Genomic DNA, 19,058 nt, shown 5'->3' on the forward strand with positions numbered 1-19,058 from the left:
ACTCTATGTATTTAGTATACTTTCTGCAATCTCATGCTTTCACAAACAGCTTAGGAACTTGCTACCCACTTCTGTTGAACCCTATTCTGTGAGTTAACTAGTTCTGGAAACTTTCTTTGTTCCTGATCTTTAAAAGTTGGTTTTGAAGTTTGTGTCATCCATATCATTTGCTCCTGAAATCGGGACATTTGTCTGAAGAGGAAACAGCATGAAGGACAGCATGGCAGAGCTTCCAACTAGTAACAATTCTGCAGAATGCATAATGGGGAAAGCTCTGGTCATGTCATCCGTAAACCAAATTAGAGTAACAAAGTATTATATAATTTATATTTACTCACCACTTAAAACACTTAGGGCTAGATTACGAGTGGCACGCTAACAGTTACGCATAGGCGAAAAGTGTTTTATCACAACTGTTTGCGTGCGTTGGATGTAGTGCTCATATAACAAGTTGAAAGTAAACGCGATCGCTTGAGCGCAATTTAAATTAACGCACATTGGTATAGCACGTCCTCAGAGCTCTAATTAACTTTCGTGAAACAAAGAAGTCTCACAAAACACATCTAAAATACATTTAAAAGTACAGTTGCACTCACAATAACACCTTCTAATTAACAATTATTAGAAAAAAATATTGCTCAAAAAAGTTATAAGGGCTAAAAGATATGAGATCTCAGGTGTTAGACAAAAAGGCAGGCAAAGTGCTTTAACATAGAGATACATACCTAAATACGCCTACATATGTATATATGTTTATATGTGTGTACATTTGTAATTATATGTGTATTCAAAGACATACATACACATATATACATATACATATATAGACATATATATATAATTGGAGCCCTTTGCAGTTAAGCAGATGAAAACATGAAAAAACATATTTATGCAATATTCATATTTAATAAAATGTCATACTGTATATTTGCTGTAATTATTTCACATTCCTATGTTCTGCACATAGCAGAATATGTATTTTTAAATAGATATTCCTATAAACAATATATATATGTGTATATATATATATATATATATCTGTATATAGCTATATCTATATATAATCATCTATATATACATATATATAGGTATAGATATATATTTTAACAAAAACAAATCATATATATATATATATATATATATATATACAGTATATATATATATATATATATATATATATAAATATGTATTTTTGAATAAATAGAACATATTCTGCTATGTGAAGAACATTCGAATGAGAAATATTATTATTTTCATGTCAGCTTAGCGCACTTGAGAATATGCGATCAGGTTTGCGTGTGAGTAGGGTGTTTTTCCCACTCTATTGACTTCTATGGGGGAAATACGTTAACGCGTTTGCGATATTCTAACTTTGGCTTTTGGTGCGCATCAGGTTAACACGCAAGCGAAACCTTTTAATTTTCAACTTGTAATATGAGTGATACCGACGTGCTCCAAAAGCTTATTTATAGCGGAGTTAGCTGGAGCGTTAAATACCACTCCACTTGTAATCTGGCCCTTTGTGTCACGAGTTTCACATTCCAAATGATTCACATTTTTATGACAAAAAAGGCACCCACTGAATGTAAATATGTGGGTACGTGAATTAATACAGATGATTGTCTTCTAAACTTAGTAACAGAGAGACAGTGAATGTAATTAAGCAGTAAAACTAGATGAAACCGACATGTATCAAATCATTCAGATTATAGACAAAGAAGATTTGGCCTTGGTTTGTAATGTTAGCCATGTCATCATTACCCTTCTCAAACACATCTAATTGAACATTTTTAGCAACTGTAATAACACAAATGGTCTTTTAAATCCTGGAACAAATAGTAATTATCATCTATATTTGGCCGTTGATTCAAGTATTTCATTGGTCTTTTTTTCCATTTCTGAGAGAGCTTTTTTTGTTAGAGTAGGAAGCTTCTTTTCCAGACAGATTTTCTCATACATTATTGTTGAAAAAAAAAGAAAGGAAAAAAAAAAACCCCACATCAAACTTATTGACACTGTAGGAATCACTCTGTGCTGCATGTTTAATTTGAGCTCCCTGCTTGCATCTCATTTTAGTTGTACCCTGCTGGTGCCAGAGACCTGCATCTCGAGCATGCATTTAAATGTGCCATTTATTAGGGGCTTTGATTCAGAGAATCGTAGAGCAAGCAGGCTTGAATATTATTGGCAGCATTTTTATAATCTTCCTGCTGGTTCAGTGTCAAAAAATTAAAAGACCCTTCGGCAGACGGAAAAGGTATCCTTGATCCTATCACTGCCTTTCATATAGGATGAGTAGTATTTAGACAAAATCAGCATATTAATCATATCCATGACTCATTGCCAAGGTTTATAGTGCTTTTCAAACTCAGCAGCTTTAACATCTTGGGAACCTTTTTATTCACCATTTAGACTGCTGCATATTTTAGCTATTTGTACCTTTTTATCAGTGTTAAAGCTTTTGTGCATGTCTAGTTTACATATTAATTAACAAACACCTAGATTACGAGTTTTGTGCTAAACAGGGTGCGAAACTAACGGCAAGAAAGTTGGGTTATTTCATCCTCCATAGCGCTGCCATTACGAGTTACTGAAAAGCTTCCTTTTGCGTGCGATATGGTGGCGTTAAGCTCCATACCGCACAAAATCCAAGGGCTGCTTTGACATGCTTGTGCACTCTTTCTCCCATAGACATCAATGAGGAGAGAGTGTTAGGAAAAAAACTAATACCTGAAGTGCAGAATGAAAAATCTCCTTAACGCAACCCCATTGATGTCTATGGGGAAAAAAAAGTTACGTTTAAACCTAACATAAACCCCAAGTCTAAACACCCCTAATCTGCCACCCCCGACATCGCCTACACCTAAATAAAGTTATTAACCCCTAATCTGCCACTCCCGACATCGCCAACATTAATAAAAGTTATTAACCCCCTAATCCGCTGCTCGCCGACATCGCCGCCACTATAATAAAGTTATTAACCCCTATTCCGCCGCTCCCCGACATCGCCGGCACTATAATAAAGTTATTAACCCCTAAACTTCCGGCCTCCCACATCTCTGCAAACAAAATAAACCTATTAACCCCTAAACCTCTGGCCCCCCACATCTCCCCCACTAAATAAACCTATTAACCCCTAAACCGCCGGCCCCCCACAACGCAAAACTATAAAAATAAACCTAACATTAAAACTATAAATTAACCTAACCTTGCTATTTTAATAAAATAAAAAATAAATAAATTAAAAACAAATTTAAAAAAACCTAACACTACGAAAAAAATAAAAAAATCTAAAATTACACAAAATAATAAACCCTAAATTACGATAAATAAAAAACACTAAGCTTACAAAAAATAATAAACGAAATGATCAAAAATTAAAAAAATTACACCTAATCTAATAGCCCTATAAAAATAAAAAAGCCCCCCAAAATAAAAACACCCCCTAGCCTACAATAAACTACCAATAACCCTTAAAAGGGCCTTTTGTAGGGCATTGTCCTAAGTTAAACAGCTCTTTTACCTGTAAAAAAAATACAAATTCCCCCAACAGTAAAACCCACTACCCAACCAACCCCCCAAAATAAAAAAACCTAAGCTACCCATTTGTCAGGGTGCCAGGAATCAGACTGAGACGAGAAGTGCAAAAATAATCACAACTTTATTAATAACAAAAAATAATAAAAAGTCCACAAGTCAAATAACAAGCCAGAAGTCAAAACCAGAGCTGGTAGTCAGACGAGCCGAGTCAGGAGCCAAAGCGAATAGTCAGACGAGCCGGAACCAGGAACAAGGAAAACAGCAGTGTCAGGAACAAGCCAGGGATCAGGAACCAGGAAGGACGTCAGGCAGCCAGGTAATACACAGGAACTCTCACAAACAGGTCTGAGACAACGCTCCGGTTTTAGAAAAAAATATTGCTCAAAAAAGTTATAAGGGCTAAAAGATATGAGAGCAGAACCGGAAGTTTTGCAGCATACTGAACAGAGGCCCTTTAAGTAATAAGTGATGACATCACAATTCTGAGACTGCATCCTGTCTCACATGGATGATGCACATCAGTCTGGCCATAAAAGGAAGTGCAGGAAGTGAGCAGCATCCCCCACAATGCACCATAGTCAGGAAGAGAGGTGAGTAAAATAGCTGCCAGCAGCACATGGTAAACACAACAGGGAAAAAACACTGACACCATTGCCCCTAAAGGGGCATTTTTATGGGCATTGCCCTTTAAAATGGCATTCATCTTTATTTCATTGCCCTTAAAAGAGCATTTAGCTATTTTTCAAAAGCCCAAAGCCCTAATCTAAAAAAAAAAAAAAACACCCAAAAAAATAAAAACTGGGGAAGTTAAAGGGGGAAAGTGAGGTCCGGACTGCTAAAGTTCCCGCTGCAACAGTCAATTGTGTTAGCTCAGAGATCTCCATATCCATTACAAACTCCCATAACCCATTACGGTAGGAGTTGGGACCTAAGGATCTAACATGAGTCTAAAAGGGGCGACCAGGTTAATTGAGTGAAGGATTTTGAGACTGAGAATCACACTTCCCCCTTAACGTGACAGAGTCGTCCCCCACTTAAGGCTGACACCCCAAGGAGCTAAGGGAAGGGAAAGAGCAAAGGAACTAAGAGGAGACAACGGGCTACGTTACCAGACCTTGCTACAGACTAGGCTATAAAAAGCCGGTCAGTATTTCAAACACACAAGCTTACGGTTCAAAGGTCCTGGATACCGTATCAAATCAAGTTAAGCTCCCCATATAATTAACTTTGGACCTCCAGGATTTAAAGTCGCACAAATTATTTCTACTCAGACTTGACATACAGAATGTGACCAAGGCTAAGGACATCATAATAATAAGAGTGGAAGTGTGACCAACACAGCAGGATTATCAAGAGTGGAGTACTTTGGGAACAGTTAAAATATCTATGATTTTTTGGAACTGAGTTCAAATCTAAACATAAATAGGGAGGATTTCCACTATTGTATAGTGATCTATCTACTTATGCATCTGTTCCGCTCCCCTTACCCTATACCCTATATATGGCTGTTTCATTTCCCAATTATTTTCATTTATCTGTACAGTAGTAATCATTGGGAGTCAAGTTATAATAGAATATTGATTTATATAATAAGCTCTGAGAGTAAAACTCCTTGGATAATATTAGTCAAGTGCAGGAGCGGAGACTCTTAATTTTCTCTGAGTCTATTAGGACAGGCATATTGAGCACAGCTGGAAAAGTTTAAAATAAGTTTTCCTAATTTTGGCAAGTGTGGCATTAATCACAGCTCTCCTCACTATAGGAGTTATTTTAGGAGTGCACTCAATCACACAGTTTTGTCACACTTCAGAAGTCACTTGAACAGAGATAAGACAGAGCTGGAATCAGACCTCTGTCTCTAGTACACAGATTTGTTTTGACTGGTCGTTGGGACCAATGATCACTCGAATCAAACTATATAAGGAGGGATTATATTCAATTTCCTATATAATCTAATTAATTATAATCTGAATATTAAGCAAATTGAAGGGATTCAATATAAATGGCAAAAAAGACTTCCCTGACATTAATGCCACTATGGTGCAAGATAGTCTAAATATAATAAATACATCTTGGGTACAGACAGCGTGGCGGGAATCACATCTGAAAGTGATGAATAAAGCATATATAACCGCTCACAATCTTCAGAAATGGTACAAGAGGAATCAACTATGTCCTAAATGTAGTTCACAGTCAGCAGACATTCTTCATTATTTTTGGTCATGCCCAAGGATTGGGCAACTCTGGGTTCAAATCAATTATTGGCTATCACGAGTATTGGAAGTAAGAAATGAGATCTCAGCACAGCATGTCATTTTCTTAATTAAATACTCCAATCAATATAAGAACAATGATTTACTCAATACAATTATATTATTAAATAGGAATCTTATGCTTAAAAACTGGAAGTCTCATAGAGCCCCAAAATTTTATGAGTTTTAAACGGCTTTAATAACACAATGTACACTGGAACAATTCTTTTTACAGTACCCAACTAATCCACAGATCAAATGTTTTTTTAACAAATGGACAATAGTTAAGTCAATTCCAGAAAATGTTCAGTACCAAATAGTAAAACCTTTCATTAATACGGAATATATACTACAGAATGTCTATGATGGCTATTTACGCAAATGTTGGATAGAAGAACAAACACATTGAGGAGTTGGGGGAGGCAGATGAGAGATATGGAGTGGGACACTATATACTGGTTCCCTTCCTTTTTTGTTGTTGTTGTTGTTAGATATTATAGTATATATGAGAAGACAAACCAGATTAAGAATAAGTCAATAGGTCCCTGTAATACAAGAGACCAATATGTTTTTTTTTTTTGCCCTTATTGCTGTTTAGAAGTTTAAAATGTTCACGGCATGATATAATGTATGTAGATTTATTTATGTTTGTTTTTCTGTATAATATGTAATATATAAGTGTTTGAGCAACAATGGAGGGTGTTCCTCCTTTCTTTTCATTTATCTCACAGAATTGAAAATTAATAAAAAAAACAAAAGGGAAAGCACTGGAAATAGAAAGATTTTATACAGTATAAACAAACCTCTTTCTATACAAAGTTTACTGGTCCTTTAAACAACTTATGGAGACCACAATACATTTTTACTTTAAACTTAATGGAGAGTTATTAAAACACCTGTGCATAAACTGCTTATTTGCAAGAAAAAAAAAAAAACTATGATCTAAAATTGGTAGCAAATGAAATAATATCAAGGAAATAGTTTGTATTTAATATAATTAGATGGGATAAAAACGTCAGGGTTTTTAATTAATTTTAAACTGTTAACTTTACGCCCAGCCCTATATGCTGGCAATTTCAGGAAAAGTAACATGCTTTTTATACTGTGAATGCTGTCAGGTGCAATTATTTGATAACCTATTATTACTTTGTAAACCTAATATTACAAAAAAAAAAAAAAAAAAAAGAGTTTCATGCCACTTTTAATTCTGGTTGCATTTATCATTCATTGAAGATTAAATGAATTTGACATATTTCATTACAAAATGTAACTGTTCACAAAATGTCTCCGCTGACACGCCCTAAGTTACAGATAGAAAACCTGGAGCACTGCCAAAACTTATTTTGCTTGAGTCCGTACCAATTATCTGCAAGACGCACAATATGATTTCCATAGAGTTCATGTACACAGTCATTAGTTAAGTGCCTCGCTGTGAAAACCTGAGCTCTTTAATGGAACTAAAGTTTTTGTGTTATAATTAACTGTCTGGTTTAGTATTTATGTTAAAAGATACAAAAGGAAAATCTTTACTTTAATAATAGTTAAAAATATGTGGATTTATAGAAAAAATAAGTATTATATATTCAGTTTTTATAGTCTGCCATACTCCTATGTATGATTACAAAATAGAGTTTTATTATTTCTTCTTATCAGCAAGCTTTGTCAACAGAATTTTATTTTATTATGACGGCCAAAACGATAAAGGATTTTTGTAAATTGAATATTGAAGTACAAATTGTAGGCATAAAACCAAACAAAGCACAAAGAATGTCAAGTTTGATTTCAGTGCTTCTAGATGCTATAAAATATATATAAAATATTATAGCACCTAACTTTTAAGTCCTCTATCACCAGCTCTTTCAATAATAGCAAAGAAACCACTACTTGCATCTCCAATGGCAAAGTTCATTCACCCAATAACCTATTTCCTTGTCTTTACGTGATGTGGAAGAGGCCCTAATTTTCTAAAATAGCTTCTCTGATCAGCCTCTTCCTTTTAAACACACAACTTCTTTACTGTACTAAATACACCAGACTATTGTACAGTGTCGATGAAGGAGAGAAATAAAAGGAAATCCGGTACTTCTTATTGCAACTTTGTAAGAACACGGCTTTATTTGCAAATAAAAACAGATTCCGGCAGCTCCAACAATTCATTCATTGCAGCAAACAAACAAACAGCACAGGATGGTGGTCACTAATGCTGACGCGTTTCGGCTTCCCACGCTGTAGTCATAGCATAATTAGTGACCATCACCCTTGGTTTAAAAAGGTGTCACTTTCACCCTATTGGTTAAAAAGTTAAACACACCTCCTGTGCCGTAATACTTAAAGTTTATACATTTAAGGTGAAGCCTCTATATAGGGCAATATAACATGGCTGTTAGTATTCATAAGATATGTGTATTCATATAAATATACCTTAATACCTCAGTTTTACTTCTATTTGAGTAAAGCTTATGTCAATCTAATACAAATGTTAAAGGTTAATTTGGTCAGAGTATGATAAGAGCAATGTCATTATACTGACTGTATAGCATGCAACCATCTATCCGTGGGAAATGGCTTTGCAAGTACTATGACTGGAGAGACTTTTGAACATGAGAGATGTTTTAATTGTAGGGCTACCTATGTAATTTACCTTCTAACATGAACACAATGCAATTTGCAATACATAGGAATGACCTCACGAGAGGTCAGATCTAGAGTACATGAGCACATTAACAATATCAAAACAGGTACCCTCACTACACCCTTGATTACACATTTTTCATTAGTCCACAATAAAAGCTCTGTCTCTCTAAATTGGACCATTGTAAAACATGTCCCATCTCCCCAGAGAGGAGGGTATAGGGATTTATTGCTAGCTAGAGAAGAGTTTTTTTGGATACTGAAGCTTAAGACAAGGAGACCTTTTGGGCTAAACAGTGAATTTGATCTCATTAATTTTTGGCACTAGGGTCTATCCAGTTTTTCTATGTCTCTAAATGAGAAATAGGCAGCACATAATATAAAACAGTATTGTAGTGTGCAAAAGATGCATAATGTGATACATAATTTACTTAAATTGGCACCATTTGAGTTTCTCTACATATACTCACATTTTGTGTATAATATCTTTCTTGATATTCCTTGAATGAGACTGGAGTATGGAGTGAGCGCCAAAGGCAGAGGTGATGGAACTCACATTTGAGTATATTGTATTGATATTGTTACTTCTATCTACATCTTATTGTATCATACTTACTGTACCTTTTTAACCATCCGTTATTTATCCAGTCCTCATTTTCAAGTATTGTATTTATTAGTAGTACTATTAGTATTATATTTCTCTTTTTGTGTACACATGGATCCATGTTTTAAGGGAATACTATGTTTTAAATTGTTTTAATTGTACTAATTTGTTTTGTATGTTTTAATTGTTTAAATTGTACCAATTTATTTATGAGAGCATATATTAAACCCATTTATATTAGTTAGTTCCATCACCTCTGCCTTTGGCGCTCACTCCATACTCCAGTCTTTTCTTTGCACTTTAAGGTTAACTAGGTACCTTTCAGGAGAGAGCCGTAGGTGTTTATACTAGCGCCAGACTTTTGCATCTTTTATCTACTTTATTCCTTGAATGAGACAAAACTCTATGGAACCAATGCATTTGCCCGTTTTTAACCGCAATTTATAAATGCCATCATTTCTTTAACAGCATATAATTGCTCTTATCATACTCTGACCAAATTAACCTTTAACATTTGTATTAGATTGACATAAGCTTTACTCAAATAGAAGTACATTGATGTGTAAAACTGAGGCATTAAGGTATATTAATATGAATACACATATCTTATGAATACTAACAGTCATGTTATATTGCCCTATATAGAGGCTTCACCTTAAATGTATAAACTTTAAGTATTACGGCACAGGAGGTGTGTTTAACTTTTTAACCAATAGGGTGAAAGTGACACCTTTTTAAACCAAGGGTGATGGTCACTAATTATGCTATGACTACGGCGTGGGAAGCCGAAACGCGTCAGCATTAGTGACCACCATCCTGTGCTGTTTGTTTTTGTTTGCTGCAATGAATGAATTGTTGGAGCTGCTGGAATCTGTTTTTATTTGCAAATAAAGCCGTTTTCTTACAAAGTTGCAATAAGAAGTACCGGATTTCCTTTTATTTCTCTCCTCCATCTATCCTGAGCCTATGGGGGAGTCTGGTTACATCGCTCCTGGTCGAACCCCCTCGCCCACCCAATAGGGAACGGAGGCGGGACTACACAGTGACGTCAGACGCCAAAATGAGCTTGGCCACATGAACTCACACGGCATCAAGGATCCCAGTTAGCTCGAGCAGGGGAGCGGACGGCAGAGCCGGAGATACCGCAGTTGGCGGGTGGATTGCGCTCCCCCAGGACCGAGCACTGAAGCAACGATCAGGGAGTAATCATGCATGTGAGCCATTGTATTTGATTCACTTTCTTACTGTTATAACCTATTGGGGTGGGGGCGAGGAGAGGTGCCTTGTCCGAGGATCACACGGATAGGAGAAATCACATTGCTTTTTATATTGTACAGTGTCCTTCTGCTCAGAACTTGGGGTTTCCTTGCACTACTCATGAATATAATAAATAAAAAACTAATTTTAAAAAAAAGAACTTCTGAACCATTTTGCCTCAGCGTATAGGCAAGAAGTATGGTATAGACTAATGCTATAGTGATACATGTATAAAGCTATTGCAGAACCACCAGCTGATGTATTATCTGCATCTTATTACAGGAGTCCAAGCTGACCTGACAAAACTCCCAACAGTTTATATTACTACCCACACTCTTACTATAAGTTGTTATGCTGAGTGTTCTGCACATGTGGCTTTGAATTAGACATATTCCTGTGTATGTGGCTGTATGATTCTGCTGTGTGTAAAGATCTCCTGTTATAGAATGCACAGAACTCATTACACTGTGAACCCCTTTAGTCCTTTGTGTTCTAAACGTTTGCACCTTCAGTGTTTCATCAGTGTATTTGGTTCTCTTCATTCAACTAATATACATTTACATGTTTTATCATTGATTATTTAACCATTACAGCTGATAGCCTTGCATAAAGAGCTTGTCTCTTTAGAATTTGGATGGAGCAAGTTTAAAAGCGCCATTAATAGCTCCACAGACTACTGCCCCCATGCTATAAAGTGTCTGGCATATTTGAACATACTACTGAGGAAAGAGCTAAAATAAAATGAGGAAGCAGCATCATCATTTCAAAAGTATGAGTCAGTTTTTTTGAAAAGATTGATCAATTAAATAAAAAAAGGAAATGGAGAGTTGTATTTAACATAAACATTTTTGCCTTCCCCCAAAAAGGGGGAACCACAGATCATCATTAGCTGTGACTAACTGAAACATGCATAGCCTACTATAAATGTATGTATTTATGTTATATACATTCAGTCTTCTAGTTCGGTGGTTTAGAAGGCATTAGCTAGATTCATTGTTCTGTTATAGAACAGGGATTAATGTGTGCTGTTTATCCTACTCTACTAATTGTATAGGTTTGTTTATGTTACATTCACATTCAGTTGAATATTATGCATTTATGCCCACCAGCCACTCACATTCACGCTCACAAATGTTCTCTTTCCTTCTGCTTGCCACATTTCATAAAGATTGGTACATTAGTTGTTGCTATAGCTTTGGCTAATCATTTTCATTGTTAACATATAGGGGCCTATTAATTAATTAATGAATGTGCTGTCGGTATTTATCATTGCACCAGCAGTTCTTGTGAACTGCTGGCGCAATGCCACCCCCTGCAGATTTAATAGCTATTGATCGGGTTAATTTCTGTCCGCGGCCTCAGAGCAGGTGGACAAGTTATGAAACTTGATAAATCTGCCCCATTGTGAGAATTATCCTTTTGCAATGCTTAACTCCAAAAATACTCATTCAATATACTTAAAAGTTTTACCATTGATACAAAAAAAGTCATAAATTTGCTCACACAGTGCAAAATTCTTTAAGAACCTTAAAAAAATGGTTTAACATTGAACAGTCTGGCAAACTTAAAGGGACAGTAAAGTCAAAATTAAACTTAAGTTGATTGGATAGAACATTACATTTTAAATAACTTTTCAATTTACTTCTATTAGCATGTTTGCTTAGTACTCTTGGTATCCTTTGTTAAAGAGTAATCCTAGGTGAGCTCAGGAGCATGCATATGTCTTGCCATCTAGCAGCAGTGTTTGAAACATTGTTTATAACAATGTTTTACATAGTTATAAACACTGCAGTCTTAGACTGATATTGACTGCATATATAAAATGTATGCTTTGTTCTCTTAGAATCCCTTGTTGAAAAATAATACACATATACACTAATGGGAGCTAGCTGCTGATTGGTGCCTGCATACATTTGTCTCTTGTGATGTGTTCAGCTTGCTGCCAGTGTTCCTTCTGCAAAGGATAACAATAGAATTAAACAATTTTGTTAATAGAAGTACATTGAAAAGCTGATTAAAATTGTATGCTCTATCCAAATCACAAAATAAAATGTTGGGGTTTCCTGTCCCTTTAAATCAAAGTCCTAAGCATGTTTTCTGTATGGTATAGAATTTCCTTTTTCAGAAATGTCATCTAAGGGTTTTTTACTTTGTACAGTGTTTATGTTTGATCAATGAGCAACCCTAGCCCATAAACTTGAGCAACTTCCATAAACACATTGTTTGCAGTTATTTTAAATCCTTCTCTGGAACTGAATGAGGCACCATTGGTAGCATCCATACGGTAGTAGCAGAAGGTATGATAATGCTACTCTAAGTAAAGCTCAACAAGAAGTAAATATTATGTCTAGAGAGGAATTACTTTCTCTAGTAAGAGACAAAACAGACCTAAATGTGTGACTACTTACAGCTTAGAGTACAGTGGGGAATGTAATATAATTAAAGAATCTATACCAATATTATACACTGACCCTGTACTCAAATCCATTGTTCAGGAAGAGTGTGAGTCCATAGCTAACTATTTAACCAGGAGATCACAACCATGTTGGCTTACCTAGAAAGGGTTTCTACAAATGTAGGAGACATATATGCAAAACCTGTGAGTATGTGAAGGAAGGAAATACCTTTACCACTTCAAGTAGAAATCAGGAATATAAAATTACCGTTTTTATTACTTGTGCGACTACACATGTAGTATACTTACTGACCTGTAGGTGGTGCCTCAAACAATATGTAGGAAAACCAAAGAGACCTCTCAAAGATAGGTTTTGGAAAATATAAGGTCCATAGAAGACCCAGACTCTGATACACCAATAGCGAGACATTTTAGGGAATTCCTTCATTCCAAGGCAAATCTAGTAGCTATACAGGATCATGTAAGCATTGTTGTATTTTTTCATTCTTAATTAAAAATGTATTGAAACATACAACTTAGGCTTTGTTACCTCAAATGAATGTGTAACAGGCAGGGAGTGGATAAACAATTTTTATATAAGATTGTACTTTACCTTTAAATGTTAATCAATTTATATCGGAGTCTGTTACTTTTACGAGCAGTGAACAAGTGCGCAAACGCACGAAACATGTCTGCATAGGGGTCCGGTCTTAACTCCCTGCTGTGGATACTTTGTATCATTCCAGAAATGCACTGTGTTTGTTACATGGCTTTAAATAATGAAATAAATGTCAGACTTTTATTATAAGGAACAACCTTCCTGTGATGTTTCGTGCCTTAGACTTTGTTTTCTTGTTGGAACTTAACATTGCAGTAAAGAAAAGATACTTATGAGATTTTTTAGACCATATTTGTAAAGATAGTGTACTTCAGTCTCACCATCCAAAGCACTAGGAGATTGCATAGTAGATCATAGACCATGGGCTCCATTATTATATAACAAACGTAACATATGAATGAGAAGCTCACAGTATGTTTTTTGCAAGAAAAAAGTTAAATGGACAAAATATTTTATTTTTCATTGTTGAATTCTAAAAGAATGCATTTAATTTTAAAAGCTTTTTTTTTTTATTTATCTTTACCTGTTTGTTTCTATTCCTATCAGCAATCAGACCTTAAAGGAACAGTAATTACAAGACATGTTTGTTGTGTTGCTATAAAAACACATATCAGACAAATCTAAACGTTTTAAAAACACATTAACATCTTTTTTACTGCAATTAGTTTTCAATAGACAAATTCCACCCACCATTTGTCTTATTTGTAGAAGCCAATCTGAGCTTTAGTCCTGAGACAACAAGACTAGCCATGGTTATAATGTTAGTTTAATATGCATTGTTTTGAAGTTATCTGATAAAGCTACTTAGGGACAGATATATAGTGGCCTTGAGAATTCCGCAGGGTACAGTTTAAATTCTGGGAATTAGAAATTGCTCGATTTTCAGAGCTAAATTACATGAAAAAGGGGCAAAAAATAATGAAAATATATTGGAAAGTTGTTTCATTATAGATAACTAACACCTAGATTACAAGTTTTGCGTTATGAGTCAAATAGCAGCGTTATTATTATTATACTTTATTTATTAAGCGCCAACATATTCCGCAGCGCTGTCCATGGATACAATTCATTTAAGTAAAACAATTGCAAGACTTGTAAGATACAGGACAAAATTTACAAACACATACAGGAGGGATTGAGGGCCCTATTCCCGTGGGAATTTACGGCCCATAACACGTCAATTCCCTAATGCAGCCATTACAAGTCCTGTTGGTATAGGTGTACCGCAAGCCTTTTAGCCTGTAACGCAACGTCAGTACCACACTCGTAAAAATGACGTTTTTTTCATGGGATTCCCATAGCGCCGGTATTACGAGTTTTGCGGTGAGGCTAAAAAGCGAGCGTTACAGCCTAAAATGACAAGATCTGTACCGCCATGTAAATTCAGCTGTAACATAAAACTCATAACTAAAGTGTTAAAAAGTACACTAAACTCCCATAAACTACCTATTAACCCCTAAACCGAGGCCGTCCCATATCGAAAACACTATTTTAAAGTTTTTAAACCCTAATCTGCCACTCCCGACACCGCTATCACTAAAAAAAATTAATCCCTATTCCGCCACTCCCCGACATCGTCACCACTTTAATAAACGTATTAACCCCCAAAACCGCCGCCCTCCCGCATTGCAAACACTATTTAAATAGTATTAACCCCTAATCTGCCGTCCAAACAACCCAAACACCCACCCACTCACATCGCCCCCACTATACTAAAGTTATTAAGCCCTACACCGCCGCCACTATAATAAACCTATTAACCCCTAAACCGAAAGCCCCCCACAACGAAATATATTAATTAAACTATTAAACCCTAAACCGAAAGCCCCCACATCACAATAAACTAATTTAAACTAGTAACCCCTACACCTAACCATAACCCTAATTTTATATTAAAATTATAATCTCCCTATCTTAAATTAAAATGTTCCTGTCAAATGAAAAAAACCTAAGTTTAAACTAGCAATTAAACTAATATAATTATTAAACTAAAATTAAACTAACTACCAATTATATTAAACTAAACTACATATTAAAAAAATCCTAACACTACTCTAAAAATGACAAACTATCTAATTACAAAAAATAAAAAATACTAAATTACAAAAAATAACAAACACTAAATTACAAAAAAAAAAAAAGAATTACACCTAATCTAATAGCCCTATCAAAATAAAAAAGCCCACCCAAAATAAAAGAAAACCCTAGCCTACAATAAACTACCAATGGCTCTTAAAAGGGCCTTTTGTGGGGCATTGCCCCGAAGATATCAGCTCTTTTACCTGAAAAAAACTCACAAAGACCAATCAACAGTAAAACCCCCACCACCCAACCAAAATAAAAAACCTAATTCTAAAAAAACCTACGATACCCAATGCCCTGAAAAGGGCATTTGTATGGGCATTGCCCTTAAAAGGGTATTTAGCTCTTTTACTGCCCAGACCCTAAACTAAAAAATAGAACCCACCCAATAAACCCTTAAAAAAGCCTAACACTAACCCCCTGATGATCCACTTACAGTTTTTGAAGTCCCGCTTGAACGATCTTCATCCTGGAGTTGAAGTCCTAATCTAAGCGGCGAGAAGTCTTCATCCAGGTGGCCTCTTCAATCTTCATCCCGGCGGCGAAGTCCTGATCCAATCGGCGAGAAGTCTTCATCCAGGCGGCATCTTCTATCTTGATCCCGGAGGCGCGGAGCGGGTCCATCCTGAAGACACCCGGTGCGGAGCATCCTCTTCATACGGTCACCACCGTACACTGAATGTTCAATGCAAGGGACGCCATTCCAAGATGGCGTCCCTTGCATTCCTATTGGCTGAAAATTTTGAATCAGCCAATAGGTATTAAGGCTGCTAAAATCCTATTGGCTGTTCAAATCAGCCAATAGCATTTTAGCAGCTCTCATTCTATTGGCTAATTCGAATTGCTTGTTTTTGGTGCGGTACGGAGCTCAAAATGTCCATATCGCCCGCACAAGCCGGGTTTTTTAAAACTTGTAATGGCAGCACTATAGGGGGTTAAATAATGCAATTTTTGTTGCGTTCTTTACTTTCCCTATAGCGCTCAAAACTCATAATCTAGGTGTAAGCGATTTATGTAACAATCTCAAGGTGTTCACTGTCCCTTTAAAGGGACACTTGAGTAAAAAAATATGTTCTGTTCCACACTCCCTAGAGAGGCAAAAAAAAAGAAAACCTAGGCTTTCAAAGTTCTGCAAATTCCCTAAATCAGCTATCTGATTGGCAGCATTTGCAAGTTGCAGAATTTGCTTAATCAGTACACTTTCATATGCACATCAGATTCTTTTTTTTTTTTTCTTTCAAATTTAGCGTTAGTATATTGAAACTAAAAGGAAAGATATGTTTGTGACAGGTACTGTCTAGAGGGACAACTACTTAAGCTTTGTTGGCTGAGCGCCCACAAATCAGACAGAAAAACTTCATGATCATCAAATAAATGAATAAAAATGAAAGTAATGTAATATATTTTGAAATGCCACCTTTTAATTGCAATAAAAATCTGTACTACGTATCTCTAAATTAGACTTTTTTTCAATTATTTCTGGAATGTGAGAGTTCTTTGTTGAATGTCATTAGATCATTTTCACACCTTCTATTACAAAGGCTGATTAACAAATTTGTCTATCACATTCTTATCTAGGTAAATATATCTGCATTATTCATGCCTGTTTGATTGAGGGTCAGGGAGGTAAAATTCAATATGCCACAGAAAAGCTGCGTACTTAATATGAGATGTATAAACAACGAGTAACCATAAGTGTGTATATGAATACAATTATAGAAACGCAAGACGCTGGCCTTTGATGATTGATCCACAGGGACAAGCAAATAAGTGGGTGAAGAATATGGAAAAGGCCAACAGTCTACATATAATTAAGCTAAGTGACCCTGACTTTGTAAGAACCTTGGAAAACTGCATCCAGTTTGGAACTCCTGGTAAGTGAGAACGACAGATAACAAATGTGTTGTTTTTAAATATGTCCAGTAGGTGGCACCGTTAACCAGCATTCAAAACTGTACTAGCTAAAAATGTATTTGGAAATTAAAAAGTAGTATATTTTTTCTCTACCTTTCATTTCATATTGATCATTAATCAAATTAAAACTTTAATAGCTGTATTAACAGCAGGTGGTAAAATTTGCATGTTAAAAAATTCATTTGTGGAAAATTCTTTTAATTAGCTGCTTTAATTGTTCTGTGAGGTGTGGCATATTTATGCATTCATTAAATCACTCCATATTTTATTTTTTCCTCTTAAAATGCATATTATAATTTTTAAAATCCTCAGCGCTGCATCTAAAACAGCCTTAATCTATATTTTATTTCCAATTCATGTTTCAGAATACAAATGTCCTCATATTCATTTATGTGTATTAGGCTATATGATTATTTGATTTAGCTAGGGAGAAGGATATAGCTCGATCACATGTGCAAGGAAATTACAACTTGTGAAACACCTTTAAAAAAACCACACATATTTTGAATTTTAAAATAAAATAAACACCTAGATTTATATTGTATAAAATATTTTTATTATTAATATTTTTGTGTATCTGTAAATGGAAGATCACATGCACAGTAACATAGTCACTTGTATACAGTGTGTAAGAAAACCTGAGATGTGCCCATTAAGCCTTGTATTACTCAGAATGCTAAATCTAGTAAAGATTATACAGAAACACATGATTCTCCGTCTGTTTTGTCTAACAACTTGTACCTTCTGACATTTGTAAGTGTGTTAATGGCTCATCAGTCCTGTTTTTCATTAGAGCAGCTATAAACTGTATGAACAGTCAGCATTCTATAGTTTAAATAAGCTAATGACACTGGCCTACTGTTGCCATGTGTTTGTCTGCTAACTCTTAAATCTATATATATATAGCATAAAGACAGCCGTTAGAGGTGATTGGTATATATATATATTATTACATTCCACAAAAACCTGTAGCTTTAGCTTTCTTTCTAAAATGGTGCAAAGGGCTAATTCTCATTTTTCTGACAACTCTATAAATTACCTTGACACGATCATATACAAAAAAGATTCAGTTCTTAAAACAGATCTTTATGTTAAGCCAACTGATCGCAATACATTATTACAATATAATAGTTACCATCCTAAGAGAGTTTTTTCTTCTATTCCAAAAAGTCAATTTATAAGAACTATTAGAAATGTACAGGACAGGGATATGCAAGAAACCAGACTGGAGGAAATGGCTAGCAAATTTAAAGAGAGAGGATATCCCCCATCTATAGGCTGACCATATTTCCTTGAGACAAAAACGGGACATTGAGATGTCAAAAATGGGACGGGGTTAATATTCTTTATTCGTAGGAAAAAAAGTAAGATTTTAACAAAAGTTAACTTTTATGACATGAATATAAACTACTGAGCCAACAATTATCATCAGTTACAGAAGAACTCATACAAAATGTTTTAGGTAGACGTAGAGCTATAACCTCTAAATACCAATCCACAGTGTTTTCACAATGTTCTCATGATCTAAATTGGGAATGTGACGTGTATATTTCTTAATCACATGCCCTTAACTCAATGTTTCCAAAATTGAAATTATCTTCTATGTTGTCAAGGCAAATTCCCCCATATTAACTGTTTTTAAAGGGTAAAAGTGTAACCTCTAAACAGGCGTTTGCTTTAAAGATCTAGATTAGTAGTTGTAGATATTTTTTAGCTAAGTTGCCCAAAATCATTGTTACATGGTGGAAGAACTTAGAAAATTGT

At 35.2% G+C, this 19,058-nt stretch overlaps 1 protein-coding gene across 1 annotated transcript in view; it reads left to right on the forward strand.

Annotated features, from left to right (window-relative positions):
* Nucleotides 1–19,058, forward strand: part of DNAH7 (dynein axonemal heavy chain 7) — a 784,664-nt gene that overhangs the window by 571,432 nt on the left and 194,174 nt on the right. Inside the window, exon 46 of the mRNA XM_053698573.1 lies at nucleotides 17,100–17,254. Within this exon, the coding sequence (XP_053554548.1) occupies nucleotides 17,100–17,254 (155 nt within the window). The remainder of the gene's footprint in view (nucleotides 1–17,099; nucleotides 17,255–19,058) is intronic.

This window comes from Bombina bombina, chromosome 1, assembly GCF_027579735.1.
Source record: "Bombina bombina isolate aBomBom1 chromosome 1, aBomBom1.pri, whole genome shotgun sequence".
NCBI lineage: Eukaryota > Metazoa > Chordata > Amphibia > Anura > Bombinatoridae > Bombina > Bombina bombina.